A 25,708-nucleotide genomic window follows, 5' to 3' on the forward strand; every position below is an offset into this window, starting at 1 on the left:
CTTTTTCTTTTTCGAGACGTATTTAACCTACATAAACTTTATGATCTTGACTATGGTATTCTCTCCATAGATCAAGAAAAGGCATTCGAAAGGGTGGACCATGGCTATTTGTTTTCAGTACTTAAGGCTTTTCGTTTTGGTGACCATTTTGTATCATGGGTGGGGTTATTGTACCGTGGTTCTGAGTGTTTGGTGAAAGTTGGGGAAGGGTTGAGCCAGTCAATCCCTGTGCAGAGGGGGATAAGGCAGGGTTGTCCCATCTCAGGGCAGCTTTACAGTCTGGCTATTGAACTTCTGCTGTGTAGGCTGAGAAGCTGTCTCAGTGGGCTTTCAATGTCAGGCACACAACACAACTTACCTTTGATAGTTCCTGCCAATGCAGATGATTTAAATGTGTTTGTCAGGGTTCAGGGGGATGTTCAGGAACTACAGGGGAGTCTGGGCTTATATCAGAAGGCTTCATCAGCAAAAGGAAACTTGGCAAAGAGTAAGGCCTTACAGGTAGGACAGAGGAGAGAGAGGGCAGCACCCAGTTTGCCTGCAGGTCTGCAGTGGGGGACAAGAGGGATAAAGGTGTTGGGGGTATTTTTGGGCACAGAGGATTATCAGAGGCAGAACTGGGAGGGTGTGATTGAGAACGTGTGTGCCAAGTTGTCTAAATGGAAATGGTTGCTACCCCAGCTGTCCTATAAGGGTCGAGTTTTGGTTGCCAATAACTTAGTTGCCACGACACTGGGGTTTAAATATAAACAAAATTGAAAAGAAAAATGTCAACCAATGAACTTTAACTTGGGACAAGCAAATTGGCTATTTATGTAAGCAGAAAGAGGAAGATCGATGACTCAGTAGACATTGATGTAAAATTGCTGTTTACTAGGATGGTGAAAGCCAGAAAGACGATTGATTTTAATTATTACAGCGAAATGAGGGCTACCCAGCAGCTCAGTGTTACCTGGGCTCATGGGGATGTGTTGTGCCTGATAAAATTCTTCTGGAGAATTGACGTGATTTATTTATTTTAAGTATCTATTTATTTGCTTATGTTTTGAATATAGCTGTATTTTTTAAAAATAAAAGTTATTTTTTAAAATTAAAATCTCTCTCTCTCTCTCTCTCTCAGTTCTTTGCCATCTTTGCGTTCTCCACGTGTGGGAGTTATTCGGGGATGTTTAAGATGTCAGTCGACTGTAAGAACAGGACAGAGAGTGACCTCAGCATCGAGGTGGAGTTTGAATATCCCTTCAGGTCAGTACCACATCACCGCTATTCACTGTTACCCACCACACACTATTATCATCATCATCATTATTATTATTATTATCATTAAGAAGTCCTACAAGTCTCAGAGTCCTGTTGCCTGCTGTTATTGATCTGGTCTGGTCACATGGTAATTTTGGTTGAATTTCTCTCGTCCTCATACGGAGACAAGCCATGCAGAGTGCTCTCTAGTGCCACTGATCGCTTCAAACCAAGTGCAGTTCAGCAAGTCGGATAATGTTGGAAAACTGCTTTACGACGGCCAGAACCAGAGGATATACATATTCTGCTTATTAGATTATGCAGATTATTCATAATAATTTTTCTTTTCTTTTCATCAGACACTCAGAAGCAGCTGTTCATGTGCTCATTTAAGATGCTAACTCTGCTAACTGAACGTTAACCGCGTTCACTTTACAAATAGGTGTCATCAACATTCAACAGACAAGTGTAAAATCAAATCTGGGTGGCGAAGACAGTTCTTGATATCTATTTTTCTTCCACACTTCAAATGTAAGAGAAATATGAGGCCAACTGTTTCTACTGTGTCTAAAACTTTCCCTCTAATTCCGAAGCCCTCTTATGGAGAATCGATCTCCCCCGGAATCTGGTCTAGCAATTTAGACAGGAGCAAATAGGAAGTCCATCGCAAAGATTTGAATAAATTAAGCTTTTCTTTCTAAATCCATTCAAATAAAATTTCAGATAACCTTGAGAAATTAAATAATCTCTTCTCTCACTCTCAATCTGTCTCTCTCCGTCTGTCTCTCTTGCTCTCCTCCGTCTCTCTCTCTGTCTCTCTCTATCCCCCCCCCCCGTCTCTGTATCCCCCCCCCCCGCCCAGACTGCACCAGGTGTATTTTGACGCCCCCACCTGTAAGGGAGGGAACCCGGACCGTCTCTTCCTCGTGGGAGATTACTCTTCCTCTGCCGAGTTCTTCGTCACCATCGGAGTCTTCGCCTTCCTTTACTCCACTGCCGCGCTCAGCATCTACATTTTCGCCTACGACAAGTACAAGGAGAACAACAAGGGACCTCTTATTGTAAGTCCGCCTGGGGGGCGCCATCTTCCTCTATAGTTCAATTCATTCATCTGTCAGGAGTTCCAGACTAAACATGTTAAAACATTCATTCATTCATTATCCAAACTAGTTCCCATGAGGCACTGCGGGCTGTATTTTATTTGTTGCTATGCTGTTAACAAACTGTTAAACCAACCATTTAGCAAGTAAGCAGTCTTTCTTGTTTTGTTGAGGCAAGTATGTTTATATAGCGTATTTCACACACGAAGATGATTAAGACATTTAAAAAATGATGCAGAACAAGTTCAAGTTTCACTTTATTGTCATGTACATATAAAAAGTACCATGTACCTTCAAATACAATGAAATGCATGTGCCTTGGCTCGCTCAGCCCTTAAAACGATATATAAGGAAATAATAATAACATAAATCCCACAAAATAATAAATCACTGAAGTTATGTAAGGAGCCTACTGGTCATTATGCTGACCTCCTGGGGGTAAAAACTGTGTGTAAGGTGTCTGGTCAGAGCCCTGAGGCTCTGCAAGCGTTGTCCTGAGGGAAGGAGGAGAATAGACCATGTGCTGGGTAGATGGTGTCCTCCATGATACTTAGAGGCTTCCTTCTGCAACGGGTGGTGTACATGTCCTGAAGCTGTGTCAGTGCTGTTCCGATGATGTCTGAAGCCGTTTTTACTGTCCCTCTCAGTTGTTTGTCGTCCTGTTCTGTCAGGTTTCCAAACCACACCAAACTGACCAGTTTCTGTGGACACTGAATTTTCAAGACATCTCAGAAAGTACAGTCTCTGTTATGCCTTCTAAATGACACAACTGGTGATTAGAGACCAGGACAGGGAGTCCGAGATCTGAAGTTCTTCACAATTTCAACAGGGACACTGCTGATGTAAACTGTTGTCTGAATCGTTTTGGATTTCTTAAAATCAACAGTTATCTTCTTTGTTTTCTCAACATTTAAGGACAGGATGTTATCTTGACACCATGTGGATAGGTCCCTCACCTCCTTCCTATAGCCATCTTCATGTTGTCATTTATCAGTCCAGTTACTGTGGTGTCATCTGCAAATGTCACAGTCATGTGTGAACAGACTGTAGAGTAAGGGACTAAGTCAACAACAACGTGGTGCTCCTGTGTGGAGAACTATGGGAGATTAGTAGCTGGTACCTGCTCTCACTGTCTGAGGCCTGTCTCAGACAGTCATAGAAAATCATAGAACCACTTACAGATGGAATTAAAAAGACCAGGTCCCTAAGCTTTAACACCAGTTTAGATGGTATAGTGGTATTATTGTAGAGCTGTAGTCAATAAACGACATTCTGACATATGTGTTTTTCCTTCAAGGTGTTTTAACACAGCATGCAGAGCTGATGACACAGCATCTTCCACACATCTATTTGACCAGTACGCAAACTGTAGAGGATCAAGGTTGCCAGGAATGTAGATTTCTGTATGACTTAGGTAATTTTTCAAAGCATTTCATTATCACTGAGGTCAAAGCAACAGGTCTGTAGTCATTAAGACAGGGTATTGGTGACGTTTTGGGTACAGGCACAATAAGGGTTTTCTTAAAGCATGGAGGAACCACACAGTGACAATGACAGATTAAAAATGTCTGTAAAGGGTGGACTTCCGGGTGACAGATGGAGTAGACGTGTGTTTCTCAAACTCCCGCTACACTTTACACACAACTTAATTTCAGAGCCTCATTTCTGCACTCAGCAATGTGAAATTCGACAGTTCTTTTGGCAATACTCATTTCTTGCCAAAACAACTTTGAAATGACATCGAGAATGACCAAAAAGAAAGACGACAACTCCGTCACCACCGAGGAGAACATGGCTGCCCTAACTGAACTACTTGAGGAGCATAAAAAAAGCCTTCTCTACGGAATTAAAATCGGCCAGAGCAACACCTGAAGTGAAATTTGACCTTGTCCGGGCAACGGTCACAGACCATGGACATCGTTTGGCTTTGTTCGAGCCTCGAGACTAACGCGAACCAACTTAGTGACCAAATGGAGGCGATGGATGCTAAATACACAGCTATGGAGGAGAGCTACAACACGCTAAAGGCTAAAACCATCGACCTCGAGTCGTGCAGCCACTGCAACAACACAAGAATAATCGGCCTACCTGAGTCGATTGAAGGTACACAACCCACGGCCTTCTTTCCCAAGCAGCTGGTGGAAATCCTCGGCGACAAGACCCTTCCTTCACCTCTGGAGCTCGACCGTGCCCATAGGGCTCTTACAGCCAAGCCTGCCTCGGGGTCCAGGCCAACAGCGGTAATCGTACACATCCACCACTACAAAACGGAAGAGGCGATCATCCAGGAGGCCCGAAGGAGGAGAGGAGGGCTGTCCTACCGGGGAAAACCATTGGCAATCTTCGAAGACTACTGCCCCAAAGTTACCGAACAACACATGGCATACCGGGAGGTGATGCCAAGGCTGTATCAACAGGGCTTCAAGCCATCGCTCCTATTCTCAGCGAGACCACGAATCACAATGAAAGATGGGAGAAAAAGCACCGTGGACGCCGTGACTTTCCTGGCAACTCAGCAAAATGCATTGCAATGACCAGGGAAGAGCGGTAACTTTAATAATTATGGCCGAAACTATGACAAACTCAATATGCTATCTCTGATTAGCGCTGTTGTGCTACATGTTAATGTTCCTAGTTTATACTTTTATGGAGAACACGACATGGGGAACATTTGTGTGTCATTTGCACTTGAGATACCACTTATACAAGCATGCTGTCTTTGTAGTTCCTTGTTGATGTGGGTTCGGCTAACTGGCCATTTTGTTAGCTTACATAGTTTTGTGTTAACGTAGTAGTATCTGGCACTAAGGCAGACAGGGCAGCACCAGACACATCTTCAAGAGGAATGTGAAGCACTTTCGAACGAATGTTCTATGATGTCCAAGTGTTACATCCAAACTGTCCCTCTTATTTAAAGAAATCACCAGAAGAACTCTATACAAAGGCAGAGAGGGATAAGATGAGAAAGTACAACAGTCGGATACTGACAGCAGAAAAAGGATCTTTTACGCCCCTTATATATAGCACATTTGGCAGATGGGGTCCTTAAGCTGCTAAGTACCATAAGCGACTGGCAATCCTCCTATCAAAGAAACGCAATGAAGAGTACACAAAAGTTATGAGCCGTATGAGGACCAGAATACGGTTCTCAATACGTTGCTGTACATTGATTTCAGTGAGAGGTGAACGTGGGAGAAGACCGCCCTCAACAAAGCTCCTTTCAGCGATATGTTTCCATCTGATACTAGAAGCAATGCAGTATGAATGTTTTTAAAATATTAGGAGCATCTGTACTTTTAATGATTTTGACTGTGGTGTTCTCATTGATTTTGTATAATAATAATAAAGTTCCTTTTGCCAGTTTTGTGTTAATAACATAGCCCCCAGGTTTTCAAAGTGGGGGCCGCCAGGAGGCGCTAGGGGGTCCGGGAGAGGAAAATGAACAATGCAGTTAAAAAAAACTAAGTGAGTCGGCGGATAGTTGACATGGCTCAGGACGTGTCTGTTCAGCTTTTGGAACAGGTGAGAACCAGCGAGTACTTTGCACTTCAGCTGGACGAGAGCACGGACGTGTCCAATGTTTACAATAAAAAAGAAAGAAATATTGAATAGTATTGGCTACTACAACGTCAACAGTGGAACAAATAATAGCACCCCCCCTGGTCTGGCGGACGAACTACCTCACACAAAATGGCATCACACAGACAACTTACTATGGGGCTGCACTTCTGTGACAGTGACTGATCCTCATTGCGCACATAACGTAGCTTCTACATAGTTTCATCTCATTCGTTTCATTTTTTTTCAATTACTTTCACCATACTTTGTCTGTGTACAGATTTTAGTAGACACTTAAAAGTTGAAAACTTCCTTATTTTGAGGCACTTGTATCAATATGGGATTGAGGCTAAAACTGCCAGGAAGTGTATGTATGGGTTAGATAAAGTTAGGGAGAGCTTGCAACTGTTTAATACAGTTACTGTCTTGGATATGGGTATATGGGAAGTTCTTATTGGGCTTTCATGTTCTTGGGAAGTTTTGTGGGAATGGTGGGGGGTAGGGAAGGGACTGTCTTGCTTTAACACAGACACTACACTAGGTTCTTTTTGGAAAAGTCGCAATAGATCTAACTTAGAATACATACTATGTATTGTCCATTTCCCCTTTAATGCTATTACATGGAGTCTATACAACACTGCTACTCTTCAGCACATGTCCCTTACAAACTATAATGAGTAGGTACTCGAGACTTATGGGAGGCTAGGCGGGGCAGCACTTCCATTCTGCTTTCCAGGCCAAGGCAAGTGGGGTCTCCATCCTAGTAGCTAAACATATACGCTTCAAACCAACCAAGATCACAGCTGATAAGAATGAGAGGGTTATAGTTGTCTCAGGGAAATTCCATCCATCCATCCATCCATTATCCGAACCGCTTATTCTGCTCTCAGGGTCACCCAGCAGTCACTGGGCTGCAGGCGGGGAGACACCCTGGACAGGCCGCCAGACCCTCACACAGGGCCGACACACCATCACAACACACACACATACACATTCATACCTAGGCACAATTTAGTACGGCTGATTCACCTGACCTACATGTCTTTGGACTTTGGGAGGAACGGGAGCCCCGCAGGAAACCCACGCAGACACAGGGAGAACATGCAAACTCCACACAGAGGTTGAACAGGGATGACCCCCAAGGTTGGACTACCCCGGGGCTCGAACCCAGGACCTTCTTGCTGTGAGGTGACTGCGCTAACCACTGCGCCACTGTGCTGCCCCTCAGGGAAACTATTTAACATAAATGTTGTCCTGGCCAACGTATATGCCCCGAACATGGCTGATACTGGTGATCACCTGTTTCTCTTCTTCTTGACCTTGGCACACACTACTTCATACTCGAGAGGGGGGGCTTCAACTGTTGGTTGGACCCAATCCTGGATCACTCTTCCACCAAACCTGGAGTAGTGAATAAATCTGCATCATATATTCACTCTTTTCTTTTTGAGCTTGAAATTTCAGATACATGGCGGTTCCCTCACTCTAAGGAGAGACAGTATTCCTTTTTTTCCAAATGTACATCGCGCATACTCCAGAATAGACTATATTTTCATCGACAATAGATTAATCCCCCAAGTCCGTTCCTGTACATACCAAAGTATTGTTATATCTGATCATGCCCCTGTGGTGATGTCACTGCTGCTCCCTGGTACTCCACAGCCCACAAGGCACTGGTGTTTTAATTCAACCCTACTTTCTGATGATATATTTGTAAAATATATAATAGAAGAACAAATTACCTTTTTTCTTGAAACTAATAACACTCCGGATGTCTCTGCTCTTGTGGTCTGGGATGCACTTAAGTCCTACCCGAGAGGGCAAATTATATTGTTCACTGCAAACAAGAAAAAACAATCTCAGAGGGTACGATTAGATTTAGCAACTAAATTCCTAGAAATTGATAAGCAATATGCACTAACCCAAACCCCAGAATTATATAACAAAAGATTAGAACTCAAAACTAAATTTGACCTCCTTATTACTCACCAAACGCAAAATCTGTTTTCATAAAAGCGAAAGTACCTTTTATGAACATGGTGAAAAGACAGGGAAACTGTTAGCTAACCAGTTAAAGGGACGTAGGACTAAACAACTCATAAGTATTCACACAGACAGTGGGCATGTCACCGTAGATCCCATTAAAATCAATAATACATTTAAAGATTTCTACTCCCATCTATACACCTCCCAATTTGATGGGGATGAAGTGGCAATCAAAGACTTTCTTGACCCTTTGCCCATCCCAACTATTCCCCCAGACTTGGTGACGAAACTAGAAGCACCTCTAACCCAAGCAGAAATAACCCTGGCGATATCATCAACGCAATCTGGAAAATCCCCAGGGCCAGATGACTTTCCAGCCGAATTTTTCAAGACGTTCTTGGCACTCCTCTCCCCACAATTAACAGCCGTCCTGATAGAATCCCTTCAGCTGGGCTCACTCCCTCCGTCCCTGAATGAGGCTGTATCATTCTCACAGCCAAGAAATGGAAAGACCCTGTACAATGTGCCTCGTACAGGCCAATTTCACTTCTGAACACCGATGCTGAGATCGGTTGAGAGTGAGACTTGACAGGCACAGAACACTACAACAACACACCAGACACTTCACAACAACCCAGCTTCTTACACAAGAATGTCAGACACGCGCCTCACTCTGAACCATCACCACTGGCTAGCAGAAATGTGAACAGGAGAGCCGAGCACGTAAGTCTCTCCCTGCCAGTACATAGCCTCTCCAACAGCAAGCCCTATGTAGCGCCTCCTCGTGGTGACACACGGTAACTGGGTACACCTTGGATCCTGGCTGAACTACAAGGAACTCGGAGGAGGTCTGGCCCCTAGACGTGCAGTACGCAGGCCAACCGGTGTGTGGATATTCCCTGATGCCTACGAACCACCCCCAGCTGTCGATTAAATAGTGCCACCTAGTGGATACCTCGGGAGAGCAATAGGCTACAGGGGTAAACCCCTACACAACATCAACGTCCACAGTGCTGTTGTATTTTTTTTGTTTTCTTGCCCTTTTTTACGTGTTTAAGTGGGAGAGTCCTGCTGGTGTCGTGTGTGGCTGTCGCTTCTCCCTCTCGTAGCCTCCCTTCCCATCCACCCCTGCATGTCTCTGTTATGTTTATCTGTTGTCTTGTTTCACCCCGTTTATTGTAGATGTAGCAGAGCGATGTTGTTACGCTAGATTGTGGACTGAGTCTTTAATTTGATATGCATTATAAGAATGACTGGTCTCTTATTGTGAAATCTTACAGAGCGGAAGTTTTAGCTCAAAGGATGATACCAACTGGTTTTGTTTATGTGGGTGACTTCCTGGTTTCATATTAACTTCTTACAACGCACGAGTACATATATAATTGTCAAAGTACATTTCGGAAGTCCTTATAAAGTTGGTAGAATCTGGTCATCACATTTCAAAGCTGATATTTGGCGTTATGAAGACGCTCTAGTATAATGGACTCTCCCGTTGTGGAACAAGCTCTTCCGTCGCACCTGGTGCCTTCCCTGTCACGCTGGACTCTAAAAGAGACGGCTGTGGGCACTGTATGCGGAAGGAGACCTGTATATTCACTGCTGTGTACTGTTTTCATTCAGGCTCCTGATGGCAATAAATACAATATCATCTACCATCTACCTGGTCATCGTAGCGTCGTCAGTCACACCAACAAACTACACAACGCAGAGAACCATGCTACATAAAGCCACTTTGAGTGTTAGAAAAGCGCTATATAAGTTTAATTTATTATTATTATTATTACTACCACTACTACTACTACCACTACTACTACTTCCACTACTACTACTTCCACTACTACTACTACTACCACTACTACTTCCACAACTACTACCACTACTACTACTTCCACTACTACTACTACTACTACTACCACTACTACTTCCACAACTACTACTACTACCACTACTACTTCCACAACTACTACCACTACTACTACTTCCACTACTACTTCCACAACTACTACTACTACTTTCGGCTGCTCCCTTTAGGGGTCACCACAGTGGATCATCCATTTCCATCTCTTCCTGTCCTCTGCATCTTCCTCTGTCACACCAGCCACCTGCATGTCCTCCCTCACCACATCTATAAACCTCCTCTTTGTCCTTCCTCTTCTCCTCTTCCCTGGCAGCTCGATGACATTATTGTCATTATCAGCCAAAAACTATATAAGAAATTCAGTCTTGGTTCTACTACTACTATCTTAGGCTGCTCCCATTAGGGGTCGCCACAGCGGATCGTCCGTTCCATCTTTTCCTGTCCTCTCCGTCTGTCCAAACCCTTTCAATTTTGTCTCTCTTGCTTTGTCTCCAAACCGTCTAACCTGAGCTGTCTCTATAATATACTCATTCCTAATCCTGTCCTTCATCACTCCCAATGAAATCTTATCATCTTCAACTCTGCCACCTCCAGCTCCACCTCCTGTCTTTTCCAATACTTTTTTCTAATTGCTTTTTCTAATACTGCATGTATGTGCATGTGTGCATATGTGTGTGTGTGTGTTTTCCAGGACTTGGGTGTGACGGCAGTGTTTACCTTCATGTGGCTGGTCAGCTCAGCGGCCTGGGCTAAAGGTCTGTCAGATGTGAAGACGGCGACCGACCCTGACAAGGTCATCACGCTCATCTCAGCCTGCCGCTCCAAGGAGAACCACTGCCGAGAGGTTCATGATCCTGTGATGTCTGGACTCAACACCTCCGTGGTGAGACTGGCGCTGTTGTGTGTGTGTATGTGTGTGTGTGTGTGTGTGTGTGTGTGTGTTAAAAGGTTTTTGTGGTTACTTTCTTGGTAGAAACCCCAATGACCTTATTGTCATTATTAGCTACAAAACGACATTAGAAATTCAGTCTTGGTTCTACTACTACTACTTTCAGCTGCTCCCGTTAGGGGGCGCCACAGCGGATCATCCATTTCCATCTCTTCCTGTCCTCTGCATCTTCCTCTGTCACACCAGCCACCTGCATGTCCTTCCTCACCACATCCATAAACCTCCTCTTTGGCCTTCCTCTTCTCCTCTTCCCTGGCAGCTCCATATTCAGCATCCTTCTCCCAGTATACCCAGCATCTCTCCTCCACACATGTCCAAACCATCTCAATCTTGCCTCTCTTGCTTTGTCTCCAACCCGTCCAACCTGAGCTGTCCCTCTAATATACTCGTTCCTAATCCTGTCCTTCTTCATCATTCCCAATGAAAAGCTTATCATCTTCAACTCTGCCACCTCCAGCTCCTCCTCCTGTCTTTTCATCAGTGCCACTGTCTCCAAACCATACAACATTGCTGGTCTCACAACCATCTTGCAAACCTTCCCTTTAAATCTTGCTGGTACATACAGTGGTGCTTGAAAGTTTGTGAACCCTTAAGAATTTTCTATATTTCTGCATAAACATCATCAGATTTTCACACAAGTCCTAAAAGTAGATAGAGAGAACCCAGTTAAACAAATGAGACAAAAATATTATACTTTGTCATCATTTATTTATTGAGGAAAATGATCCAATATTACATATTTGTGAGTGGCAAAAGTATGTGAACCTTTGCTTTCAGTATCTGGTGCCCCCCCAGCAATAACTGCAACTAAACATTTCTGGTAACTGTTGATCAGTCCTGCACATTGGCTTGGAGGAATTTTAGTCCATTTCTCCGTACGGAACAGCTTCAACTCTGGGATGTTGATAGGTTTCCTCACATGAACTGCTCGCTTCAGGTCCTTCCACAACATTTCGATTGGATGAAGGTCAGGACTTTGACTTGGCCATTCCAAAACATTAACTTTATTCTTCTTTAACCATTCTTTGGTAGAATGACTTGTGTGCTTAGGGTTGTTGTCTTGCTGCATGACCCTCGTTCTCTTGAGGTTCAGTTCACGGACAGATGTCCTGACATTTTCCTTAAGAATTTGCTGGAATAATTCAGAATTCATTGTTCCATCAATGATGGCAAGCCATCCTGGCCCAGATGCAGCAAAACAAACCGAACCATGATACCACCACCACCATGTTTCACAGATGGGATAAGGTTCTTATGTTGGAATGCAGTGTTTTCTTTCTCCAAACATAACGCTTCTCATTTAAACCAAAAAGTTCTATTTTGGTCTCATCCGTCCACAAAACATTTTTCCAGTAGCCTTTTGGCTTGTCCACATGATCTTTAGCAAACTGCAGACGGGCGACAATGTTCTTTTAGGAGAGCAGTGGCTTTCTCCTTGCAACCCTGCCATGCACACCACTGTTGTTCAGTGTTCTCCTGATGGTGGACTCATGAACATTAACATTACCCAATGTGAGAGAGGCCTTTAGTTGCTTAGAAGTTACCCTGGGTTCCTTTGTGACCTGGCCGACTATTACATGCCTTGTTCTTGGAGTGATCTTTGATGGTTGACCACTCCTGGGAAGGGCAACAGCGGTCTTGAATTTCCTCCATTTGTACACAATCTGTCTGACTGTGGATTGATGGAGTCCAAACTCTTTAGAGATGGTTTTGTAACCTTTTCCAGCCTGATGAGCACCAACAACGCTTTTTCTGAGGTCCTCAAAAATCTCCTTTGTTCTTGCCATGATACACGTCCACAAACGTGTTGTGAAGATCAGACTTTGATAGATCCCAGTTCTTTAAATAAAACAGGGTGCGCACTCACACCTGACTGTCATCCCATTTTTTGAAAACACCTGACTCTAATTTCACCTTCAAATTAACCGCTAATCCTAGAGATTCACATACATTTGCCACTCACAGATATGTAATATTGGATTATTTTCCTCAATAAATAAATGACCAAGAATACTATTTTTGTCTTATTTGTTTAATTGGGTTCTCTTTATCTACTTTTAGGACTTGTGTGAAAATCTGATGATGTTTTCGGTCATATTTATGCAGAAATATAGACAATTCTAAACGGTTCACAAACTTCCAAGCACCACTGTATCCTGTACCACTCCTATATAATTCCTATATACTTCTCAGCCACACAATACCACACCTCCTCTCTCAGCACCCTGTCATATGCTTTCTCTAAATCCACAAAGACAATTTAACTCCTTCTGGTCTTCTCTATACTTCTCAATCAACATTCTCAAAGCAAACATCACATCTGTGGTGCTCTTTCATGGCATGAAACCATACTGCTGCTCGCTGATCATCACCTCTCCTCTTAACCTAGCTTCTATTACTCTTTCTCTCCTCTTAACCTAGCTTCTATTACTCTTTCTCTCCTCTTAACCTAGCTTCTATTACTCTTTCTCTCCTCTTAACCTAGCTTCTATTACTCTTTCCCATATCCTCATGCTGTGGCTGATCAATTTTATACCTCTGTAGTTGCTACAGTTCTGCACATCGCCCTTGTTCTTGAAAATCGGTACCAGTATGCTTCTTCTCCACTCCTCAGGCATCCTCTCACTTTCCAAGATTGTGTTAAACAATCTAGTTAAAAACCCCACTGCCATCTCTCCTAAACATCTCCATGCCTCCACAGGTATGTCATCTGGACTAACTGCCTTACCACTCTTCATCCTCTTCATAGCTGCCCTCAGCACATTTCCATCTCTATCCTTGATCACCCTAACCTCCTGCATATCCTTACCAGCTCGGTCCCTCTGTCTAGCCAATCAGTACAAGTCCTTTTCACCTTCCTTAGTGTCTAACCTCTCATACAACACACCATACACCTTTTCCTTTGCCTATGCCACCTCTCTCTTTGCTTTACGCTACATCTCCCTGTACTCCTGTCTACTTTCTTCATCTGTGACTATCCCACTTCTTCTTTGCCAACCTCTTCCTCTGTATAATTTGCTGTACTTCTTCATTCCACCACCAAGTCTCTTCGTTTTCCTTCTTCTGGCCAGATGACACACCAAGTACCTTCCTAGCTGTCTCCCTCACTATTTCTGCAGTGGTTGCCCAGTCATCCTGCAACTCTTCACTACCACCCAGTGCCTGTCTTAACTCCTGCCTGAACTCCACACAACAATCTTCCTTCTTCAACTTCCACCATTTGATCCGTGACTCTGCCTGCACTCTCTTCCTCTTCTTGGTCTCCAAAGCCATCCTACAGACCACCATCCAATGCTGCCTCCAACATTACTCCCTCTTCTTAAAATATGTATTCACCACAGTCATTTCCATCCTTTTTGCAAAAGCCACCACCATCTGTCCTTCCACATTTCTCTCCTCGACACCATACCTACCCATCACCTCTGTTCCCTTCACCCAACATGCCCATTGAAGTCCGCTCCAATCACCACTCTCTCCCCCTTGGGTACACTCTCCACCACACTCTCCACCACTTCATCCAACTCACTCCAGAATTCTTCTTTCTCCTCCATCTTACACCCAACTTGCGGGGCATATGCGCTGATAACTGTCCAACACTCTCTTCACCTACAACACACCCTTGACATATTCTTCCTTCAGAATTCCCCCACCCATTTCTCCTTCAATCCACACCGTGGTAGAAAAGTTTGAACCCTCCTCCGATGCTCCTGACCTTACTCCCCTTCCACCTGGTCTCTTGCACACACATATACCTTTCGTCTCTCCATCATATCAGCCAGCTCTCTCTCTCTACCAGTCATAATGCTAACGTTCAAAGTTCCAACTCTCACCTCCATACTCCTACCTTTCTTCCTTTCCCGCTGCCTCTGGACATGCCTTCCCTCTCTCTTTCTCCTTTGCCCAACAGTAGCATAGTTTCCATCAGCACCCTGCTGGCCAACAGTGCCAGGGACGGTCGTTGGTTACCCAGGCCTCGACCGATCTGGTATGGAAATCTGATTTATGATCCGCATATTTTATTTGGTGAACATTTTATACCGGATGCCCTTCCTGACGCAACCCTCCCCATTTATCCGGGCTTGAGACCAGCACTAAGGATGCATTGGCTTGTGCATCCTCAGTGGCTGGGTTCAGTCTTGGTTCTAATGGAGTTTCAGAAATCAAGGCAGTCATTCTGGCATGATAAAACCGGTGGGTTCATTCTACAGTCATCAGCAACCTGATGAACTGAAGATACTGAAATCAAAATTCAACTGTATTCATGAAAATAAAATGAAACGTTAAATTTAATCAAATTTAATGTTTATGATTTAGTGAACTGTAATCAAACTTTTTAATCATGAATTGTGTTTACAAATGTAGATTGCTTTTGGGCCATTGGCTTTTCATCATTAAAAAGATCACTGATGATCCATGTTCATCATAGTTTTGTCGGCAGAATGAACCCGTCTTTTATCAAGTCATTATAAAATTGGTTTAAAAAAGCCATCGACACCAATCAGCCCAAAGATTCTGCAGATGGCGCAGTGGTACGTTTATATTTTCTGGTACCCAGTCAGACAGAATGTACAAGTCCAATAGCTCTAAAATACTATGTTCTTTGGATAGAAGTTAGACCTGACAGCAGAATTGTTGACAATGATGGCGGCTGAGTTGTGACAAAGAAGACACGTCAGAGAATACGTCATTACATGGCAGTACATTTTTCGAGTATCTGTACTTGAGTATTAATTTTTCTTTGGAAACTTATGACTTTTACTCCACTACATTTGAAAGACAGTGTACTTTTGAATCCCCTGCATTTTTTTCTTTTTTCCCCCCCTTTCTCTCCCCAATTGTACTTGGCCAATTACCCCACTTTTCTTAGCCGTCCCCGTCACTGCTCCACCCCTCCCACCCCCTAAAAATACTTAAGTATTTTTAAAAGCAAGTATTCCAGTACTTTAACTCAAATAAAAGTTTGACTGAACAACTTTCACTTGTATTGGAGTAATATTTGACCAGGAGTATCTATATACTTTGACTCAACTAATGGAGTTGTGTACTTTGTCCACCTCTGAGTATATCTGTCTGTATTCTAACATAGATAAATTATATGTCCACTGCTCTCTCGTTCTCTTTCTCCCTCCCTTCTTCCTCCTCCTCCTCTTCCACATCCTCTCTGCAGGCATTTGGTTTCATCAACCTGATTCTTTGGGGGGGAAATCTGTGGTTCGTGTTTAAGGAGACAGGCATCATTGCTCCGTTCATGCGTGCTCCTCCTCCCCAAGAAAAACAGGCTGCACCAGAAACTTACGGCCAGCAGGGGGGATACGAGCAAGACCCATACTCTGGCAACCAGGGAGGCTACCAGCCTGACTACAGCCAGCAAGGATATAACCAGGTACCTGACAACCAAGCTTTTTTCCCCCTCTCTCTTTTATTCTATAGAAATAAAAACATTGAAAATACAACACACATATACTAAACAAATAGTGAAATAAAACATTTTTCAAACCTATCAAACTCTACAGAGTCAAAGATTACAACACAGGTCAACAAAAACAGAAAACAGTGAGGTAACCTGAAGGCCATAGAATGGCTTCCAGCCTACAGACCCCCCCCCATCAAAGAAATCAATCAAAAAATACACATAAACCACACACAGTACACTGTTTAACTAAAACCAACATTACCCTCCCTCCTTACCCAATCACAACAAAAGTGCTCCCCTCTACAAATCCACCAACAAACTCTTTTTCTCTAACATAACCATACAACATATTAACATCTCTTTCCATTATACTCCTGCAAACTATCCCACACCTCAGCTTGCCTCTTTTCATAATGGGCTGTATTCTCCTTAGCTTGACAGCAAACCCTGCATGGCTTAAAACATAATTTAATAAATTCACATTACATCCGTTCACTTTGCCAGTCACCCCAAACAACCACAATTCTCTCCCTTCCATTCTGTCAACAAACCACATCTCTAAATTCTACGTATTAATTCTTTTGTTTCCAACATGTGTTCTCCAGCTCACAACATTCAACACACTCATGCATACGTTTCCTCTCCCACACCCACACATCACATTCTTTCTTCACATCCACGTTTCCTCTCCCACACCCACACATCACATTCTTTCTTCACATCCACGTTTCCTCTCCCACACCCACACACATCACAGTCTGTGTTCACATCCACATCAAACTTACTGATTTTACATTACTGAATACCCTATTGTGTCTTAATACAAGTCAAAATTCTCACATTCAGCATTGTTCCACTTCACTCTCAGATTCCTCCATATCCTCCCTACATCCATCTCATTCATCACCCTCTCCCACACTTTCTCCATATCCTCCCTACATCCATCTCATTCATCACCCTCTCCCACACTTTCTCCACATCCTCCCTACATCCATCTCATTCATCACCCTCTCCCACACTTTCTCCACATCCTCTACATCCATCTCATTCATCACCCTCTCCCACACTTTCTCCACATCCTCCTTACATCCATCTCATTCATCACCCTCTCCCACACTTTCTCCACATCCTCCCTACATCCATCTCATTCATCACCCTCTCCCACACTTTCTCCATATCCCCCCTACATCCATCTCATTCATCACCCTCTCCCACACTTTCTCCATATCCTCCCTACATCCATCTCATTCATCACCCTTTCCCACACTTTCTCCATATCCTCCCTACATCCATCCCATTCATAACCCTCTACCACATTCTCAATATCATCCCTACATCCATTTTATTCATAACCCTCTCCCACACTTTCACAGCAGCTGCTCTTCTCACTTCTTCCCCTCTTAAACATCTATATATTACTCTCGTTTTCACACTCATCAGACTCACTTTCCTTTCTCCTTCTCCCACATACATTTCTATCTCTCCTTCCTCATCCAACACAACCTCTCTCCCAACCATACTGACCCATTCTCTCGGCATCTCCCCCTTGATCTTTCTCATCATCCTCCCCGCCATCCCAACCACATTTCATCACCCCTTCCCCTCACTTCATCTACCACTACCTGTGCCCTCATAAACCCTGCTACATACTCACACACTAAATCCCTTATCTTCCTAAACCCCGCTCTCCAAATCACCCTGTTGTAGATTGTGTTCCCCTCAAATGTGATTTTTGGATTTAAAAACCCTGGTTGTTCCCACACCTGCTTCACATTCTCACATTCATACTGAACACATTTTACAAACTCTCCCCATGCTTCCAGCACCTCCTTGTAAAACTCAGACACGCCACTAAACATACCTTTCTTCAGCTGCATATACACTCCACCCTCCCCACACCCTCCACATTTATAAATTGCCTCCCGTAAAAACACCTTCTATATATGATCTCTCTTGTTTCTTAAGTATCGAACCATCATTTTCACCCTAAGGGCTTTCTTTTTCACCCCTAAATTGATAAACTTCAACCCACCCTCTTCATAGTCATTTTCCATCACCTCCTTTGCTATCCTAATGCCCTTCCCATCCCTCAGAAAATCACTCACCATTCTTTCCACCTCCTTCAACCCTCTCTCAGTCACATCCAACAGATTCATTACATACACAAACACACTCATAACTAATTCATTCACAACCACCACCTTCCATTTCAGCTTCAACCCTCTAAGTTTCCAAAACCCTAATGTCTTCCTAACCTTATTCATTATCTCTTCATACTGTATATCTCTCCCTCCCTCATCCTCAATCTTTAAATTCACACCCAACAACCTGAAATTATCTTTCTTCTCTTCTAATCCTATTCTTAAATCTTCTCTACTTGCCCCTATATACATAACTTCTGACTTATCTATGTTTACTTTAGCCCCTGATGCCCTAACATACTGCTCTAAAGTATCTAATACCTCAACTACACTTTCCTTTTCCTTTACTGTAACTGTTGTGTCATCTGCATACTGATAAACTAAACTCACCTGCCCTCCTCGTAACTCTATACCCTTAATTCTATAATTTCCCTTCAGTGGTGCTGCTATCGGTTCTGCTGACAAGGAATACAGCAAAGCCGATAGGAGACACCCTTGCTTGACTGACCTCTCTATCTTAAATGTGTCTGTGACTATCCCATTGATTTTAAGTTAAAATCCCAAATAAGCAGACTGGTCCACACAGCAATTGAAGTGATGGGGGTAAGGGAGCATCCCTCCCTCCAAATGCTCTTTGAGAAGACTATAACTAAACAGGGCTGGCCCACTGGTCGGGTCAAGCCAACAATAACAACAAAAACAACAATAATAATAATCATACAGCTGACAAGCAGGTTTATTACATGACAAAGCCTACCTTCTCAGTAAGAACTCTTATGGTTTCTGTTGGTCATCTTTAGGATGCAGAGTACGGCCAAGGCTATGGACAGCAGGGGGCGCCAACCTCATTTTCCAATCAGATGTGAACAAACAGGAAGCATGTGAGTAACAAAAGAACATTCAAGTTCAACTTGAATTCAGCGATGAGAACAATTAAATGGTTAATTACATTTTGGGGTCAAAACTTCCTATAGGCCTTCACAAACTGCCGCCCCCCATCTCTCTGATCTCCTCCATCTTCTTCATCCTCTGTCTGTGTTCTCCTTCTCTCAATATATGACTCCTATTCACCACCAGCTACTCCTCCATGATCTGATAGTTTGCAATGTTTTTGCTGTTTTTTTGCTTTTATTTTGCTTTTTGTACAGCGGCCATGAGTATGCTGAAAGGCGCCATACTAATAAAATGTATCTTAAGACTGAGCTTGTCATCCATGGCAATTTGCCTTGTAAAACATCAGGAAAATTAGACCCTACCTGTCTGAGAATGCAGCACAACTCCTGGTACAGGCTCTTGTAATATCATGCTTTGACTACTGCAACTCCTTACTGGCAGGTCTCGCTGCATGCACATTCAAACCTCTGCAAATGATCCAGAATGTGGCGGCGCGTCTGGTCTTCAACCAACACAAAACAGCACATGTCACTCCGCTATTCATATCCCTCCACTGGCTCCCAGTAGCTGCCCGAGACAAATTCAAAACCTTGATGCTCGCTTACAAAACAGCAACTAAAATGGCTCCCGCCTACCTGAACTCCCTCATTCAGGTCTACACTCAGTCCCACTCACTACGCTCTGCCAATGAAAGGCACCTGGCACCTCCACCTCAACGGGGCCCTAAGTCAGTAGCCAGACTCTTCTCTTCTGTAGTTCCCCGGTGGTGGAACGAGTTACTGTAGAACATTGTATTTGTTCCAATACATGTCTGACATGTAACAGTCACCATACTAACTAAGGTAACCACCTACTACTGCTACAGGAAGTACATCAGCAGTCAGACAGCTGGTTACATACAAAGTGTTCTGTTGTTCCAATCAGTAAACTTGATAAACATTCTCCAGTGTCTGACCATTCCTTATTCTACATGGTGTCCGAAGTGGGATTTCCTCAGTGAAGTGATGGTTGTACAGGCTGTTCCTGTCGTTTCTCACCACCACACGAGACGTCTTTGTCCTCAAGATGATGATCTCCAGACTTTTGGGGTCAGCATCGTGGATCCTCAGGTGAGGTGATGAGGGGTCTTTAGGTTTCAGTGTTCCCAGACTGCCACTATAGTCATAGAAGACCTTCAGTTGACCCTGATGCACCACCAGGCACAGGAACTGGCTTCTGTTTTGCAGCATGAGGAGAATTCCATTGTGGGAGAACAGTTTGACTCCCTGTTTGAAGCACTGCTTGCAGCCTAGTTCACCTTTGAAGGTGACCTCAGCGTAACCAGTACCGTTGAAATACATCGCATCATTCAGCCACTGAGTCAGCACCAGCTTGGCCCTGCCGCTGGGTAAGCCCAGGATGGAGTGTGTCAGGTGTTCCTTGACAAAGCTAAAGTGGTTGTGCAAGCTGAAAACAGTGAGATTAGGACCCAGAAGACCTACAATGATGACACCAGCCACTACATTGCTCTGTACAGCAACTCTAATGGGATGCGTCTCTACATGGACGACATGCTAGAAACGGGGAACGCTGGCGGCAGGTTGGGTGGAAGCGGAAGGGCCGTGGTATCCACAGCGGGCAGCATCTTCCTGGGAGGCATGCCAGAACAAACTATCACCAACCTCACTGGATGCATCAGCAATCTGTTTATCAAGAGAGAAACAAGCCCTCAGATGGTTTTGAACCTGATGAAGGCGAAACAGAACATCAATGTCCCTCTAGACTGTTCTGCTGCCAAGAAACCTCAACAGATACTGCCCGTTCCACCTAAACAGAACAAGAGCCACAAGGGAACACACAGAAAGGGACCCAGCCCTTCAGAAAATATGCAACATCCTCAACCATGGATGGCCTACAAAGGAGTTCAAACTGCCAGCAGATGTTTGTCAGTACTTTACATTCAGGGATGAGCTCACGATCAAAGATGGCATCATTATGAAAGGCCCAAAGGCAGTAATCCCCAAATCGCTACAAAGGGACTACATCACAATCCTACATAGAGGCCACCCTGGGGCAGAGTCAACGAAACGCTGAGCCAGAGATATTGTGTTTTGGCCCACTATGACAAAGGATATTGAGCAGAGAACACTTTCATGCCCTGTCTGTAACAGCACAAAACCACACCAACAAAAAGAGCCACTCAAGCTACATCCCATCCCAGACTTACCATGGTCAACTGTAGCAACAGACATCTTTGAGTGGAATGGCCAGCACTACCTAGTATTGGTCGACTCGTACTCTGGATGGTTTGAGGTTGACTTGCTTCGTGGAATCAAATCCAACACTGTGATAAGAAAACTAAAAAGACATTTCTCAGTTCATGGAAGCCCACACAAAGTAATCTCAGACAATGGGGCCCAGTTCACAAGCCAACGCTTTAAAGAATTTGCCTCAACCTGGGATTTCATCCTTGTGACCAGCAGCCCGGAGTTCCCTCAGGTTAATGGATTAGCTGAAAGAGCTGTACGCAGTGTAAAACAACTGATGGAAAGGTCCAAGCAAGATGGAACAGATGTTTTCCTGAACCTGCTCAACCTTTGTAATGTACCACGTGACCAGACACTTGGTTCACCAGCTGAACGACTGATGTCAAGACAGACATGTACCACCCTCCCCATCTGCAAAACGTTGCTGGTTCCAGCTGCCAAGAAAAGCAGTATGATCAAGGCACAGCTTACAAAAAACGCCAACACATCTGTCAAGAACCAAGATCTTGCATCATACAATCAGAAGGGAAAGAGTACAAGAAGAAACAGGAGACACATTCTTCCTGTCTTGGAACCACCACCGCCACAGGTTGACCTCAGTGACCCCAGCATCATTCTTCAACAACCAACTGATCAGCATGGACACGACAATCATCCTGTCTCTCATGAGAGGCACCCTCAGCAAAACTCACAGCGAAACACCAGTGAACAAGAGACTGTTCAGAAGACTTTCCAGCCCACCCAGAAATCAGTTGATGGCCCACACATCACACAGGCAGGCCGCGTTTGTAAGCCAAACACAAACTACATGCAATGAACAGTATAAGGACAACAATCAGAGGAGCTGTTGGAAGACAAAAAACCTTTTTTTATAGGCATACAACAAGACATTATGATTTAGATACATTTGATCTCATATTCATTCTATTTCATACTTACCTGTAATGGCCAGGACTATATTGTTATACTTGCCTGCAGATTATTATTTGTGTTCTTAGTATTGGAAGCATAGATAAAGAGAAAGGATGTAGACATTGTATTTGTTCCAATACATGTTTGACATGTAACAGCCACCATACTAACTTAAGGTAACCACCTACTACTGCTACAGGAAGTACGTCAGCCGTCGGTCTGCCGGTTACATACGAAGTGTTCTGTTGTTCCAATCAATAAACTTGTTAAACGTTCTCCAGTGTCTGACCACTCGTTATTCTAGTTACCAAACTCCATTCGATCTGCTGAGTCCCTCTCTATCTTTAAGAAGAAGCTAAAGACCCAGCTCTTTCACCAACACCTCCACACCTGATGGTATTAATACAACAAAAAAATAATCGCTGCTATGCACCCTATGCGTTGCCTTTGTGCGCTGCCTGTTGACACCCATGTCCTGCTTGAACCTAGTGTTTTGGCACTTACTTGCGTTGTCGCCTTATGACTAGATCCTTGCTTGTGTTGTATTAACTCTCAGATGTATGTTGCTTTGGATAAAAGCCGTCTGCTAAATGAAATTGTAACACTGTAAAATGTATCATTATCATTAATAGTCATTATTAGGATGATAAAAATAAAACATTTTCAAGCTTTTTTCACTGTTAAACACCATATGTGTGTGTGTGTGTTCTCCTCACAGAGAAGCGTGGGAATGGACGAGTAGTGGGTTGCCTGCCACCTACCCACAATGCAACACTTCCTTGCAGCTGCCTGTCTTTGGAATTGGGGGGAGAGGTGGCAAGTTGTTACCTATTGTGATCGATGTGTTTATGAAAAAAAAGTTATAATGAGTCCATAACTTGAAGAAAGCACCAAAACAATAGAAAAGTTATAAAAGATAATGGTATACAATAAAATTTATTAAACAATGGATGATGTTGATTAAAAATCATATTTAGAACTTGAGAGAATGTATTTGTTTGTGTTGTATAGATATCACTCTCAACAAACATCTAGACTATACAAAGCTAAACTGTAATGTTTCCTAATGTTTTTCTGAAAAGCATCGAAGACTGACAGACGTACAGACCCTCTTTCCACCTGCCATTAGCATGTCACCAGTTAGCTTGTCTCCCAATGTCCTGTTAACATGTGTCCTGTTAGCATTTGTCCTGGCCAAAACAGAACCAAAATCTGACCAAACCAGCTGCTGATGTCACACATGATACCAAAGTGTAAATGTGATATCCATGTCCTACATTATATCCTTTATGGGGATCCAACAAGGAAGACAATGTCAACAGAACCGACAGCTGAGAGACTAGCCTAAAACTAGCTAGGATGGTTATGTTAGTGGCTCAAACATAGCCAAGTCTTAACATATTAAAACTAACAAAGAGTTAAAACAACATCTTAGAAAAGCTATTATTGTTCCATAAAGCTAGCGAGGAATATCCTGGTAGCGGTAGCAGTCTAGAATGAGCTGTGTTTTAAGATGACTAGCTAGCTAAGATGGCAGATTAAAGCTAACAGTGATATGATGGCACACTGGTTTCAGTTTGGTTTGATAAAAGTTGAAATAATCATGTAAACAGCTGCATTAAAAGCCACTTGCTCCTCAGCAGTGGACTGTAGAGTCGTGCTACTGCCAGGTGGAAAGGGGGCCCATAATGACTTCTGTCTACAATTTGCAACATTTTTCTGTTTGTCGACAAAATGTCTTCTATCAAACTGTGTAAAGCCATCATTTCCTCTTCTCTTATGTTGTCACTCCATTCTCTTGACTTGAGAGAGAAAAGATACACAGCCAACATGTCAAGCGGACAAACTATTTTAAACTGCAGTTTTACAATATTTTTTTTTTCTTAAAAGAATTTATTAGTCTGTTGATGGGGTGAGATTTCACTTGTTTCCATCTTAATTTACAGTCTACAGTAAAAGTCATTAGAAAAGCAACGCTTCTTTACTGGAACTAGAGTGCTCACTGTTTTGGCGGTTAGCGGCTGCTGCTCAGTGCTAACAGTCTGTTAGCATGGTCTGTTAGCATGGTCTGCTGTTAGACTTACAACCCAACTAGATCTGAGGCAGCTCGTCTTCAGGTGAGCATGGTTTACAACACATTCAGAGTTACAGAAGGATTTCTGTGTAGTAATCTCACCCTGCTGACAGGCTGTCTCTGAAACAGATTTTAGCCCGAGAGGAAACAAGATTAGATATCAGAGTAAACGTGAAGACGGGCCGGAGTCTTTTTCTGACAGTAAAACATTTTGTTCTCATCAGTTCTTTGTGAGAAATGTTTTAATGAGTATTTATCAAATATAATCTTTTCCTCCTCTTCGGATTCTTTTTGAACGAGGCGATGTTTCGGTGTACGGTTACTGAGCATGGTGAAGATGCTTCTCATCCCCGGGTCGTCGTCTTGTACAGTACTTCCTGTGTGACTCCACTGACTCAGATAGTGTGACTCTATTTTCTCCTGTTGTACAGAAAGATGTGTGTGTGTGAGTGTGTGTGTGTGTGTGTGTGTGTGCGCGCATGCACATGTGTGAGAGAGTTGAGACAGACTTTAGTTTTTTCACCTGTCAATTCTCTTTTTTCTCTCTTTAAAGTGTTTTTCTCCTTTTTGTTCCCTTGCTTTTCTACCCCTTTCCCTTTCTTGCTAACCTCCTGATATTTCACTCTTCTCTGCTGTCTTTCCTTCTGTCCTCCCCTCTTCGTCTGTTTTTATAGATATACTGTTGAGCTAAATTCTGTCGTTGTTGTTTGATGAAGTCTTGTGGTGACTCAATGGCTCCGGCTTGTGATGTAATTTCCTGTATATGATATTCTCCTCACCATTGTCACCATGGAGACAGTAGCGGTGTTAACAATGGTTTATGACTATGATGTGTGTATGATTTATTGCTATGGAGAACCCCTGTGAATTCTGACCTTTGACCTGCTATGTGGCGTTCTTAAATCTATGGAATCCAGTGGTGGAACGTTTCAATAAAGGTGTAATTCATCATAGCTGACACATCTGACTGGTTTGTTATTGTTTTAAAACCACTATAAGTCATGAATGAATGAATGAATAAACTGACCGTAGCATTATCGACTCTGTGCATAACTGTAGTCCACTGACTTCCGGTCTCTACTGCAGCGGTCATACCAGTTTCCTGTTTGTTTGCGTGTGCTATTGACATGTTTTTCATGTGTATATTTTTTGCGATGCCTGCAAGATTTACCATGGATAATTGTCAACGACATGCACACACCTGTCGACAAACTTTCACCTGCACCTACCAGCAAATGGGTGAAAAGTTTCAAGTTCTACATATCGAGTTACATCCACAACTTGATGTGTTCAACTTGAAACCTTTCAGCCGTTTGCTGGTAGGAGCAGGTGAAAGTG

General features: G+C 43.3%; 1 protein-coding gene across 1 annotated transcript in view; it reads left to right on the forward strand.

Annotated features, from left to right (window-relative positions):
* The window catches only part of sypa (synaptophysin a), a 56,562-nt gene extending 31,241 nt beyond the window's left edge, over positions 1-25,321 (forward strand). Inside the window, exons 3-8 of the mRNA XM_056301731.1 lie at positions 1,121-1,245; positions 2,102-2,300; positions 10,433-10,624; positions 15,858-16,073; positions 19,045-19,125; positions 23,015-25,321. Of these exons, the coding sequence (XP_056157706.1) occupies positions 1,121-1,245; positions 2,102-2,300; positions 10,433-10,624; positions 15,858-16,073; positions 19,045-19,110 (798 nt within the window). The 3' untranslated portion in view covers positions 19,111-19,125; positions 23,015-25,321. The remainder of the gene's footprint in view (positions 1-1,120; positions 1,246-2,101; positions 2,301-10,432; positions 10,625-15,857; positions 16,074-19,044; positions 19,126-23,014) is intronic.
* Positions 25,322-25,708: the final 387 nt, after the last annotated feature.

The sequence above is a fragment of the Lampris incognitus genome, unplaced genomic scaffold (genome assembly GCF_029633865.1).
Source record: "Lampris incognitus isolate fLamInc1 unplaced genomic scaffold, fLamInc1.hap2 H_6, whole genome shotgun sequence".
NCBI classification, from domain to species: Eukaryota; Metazoa; Chordata; class Actinopteri; order Lampriformes; family Lampridae; genus Lampris; species Lampris incognitus.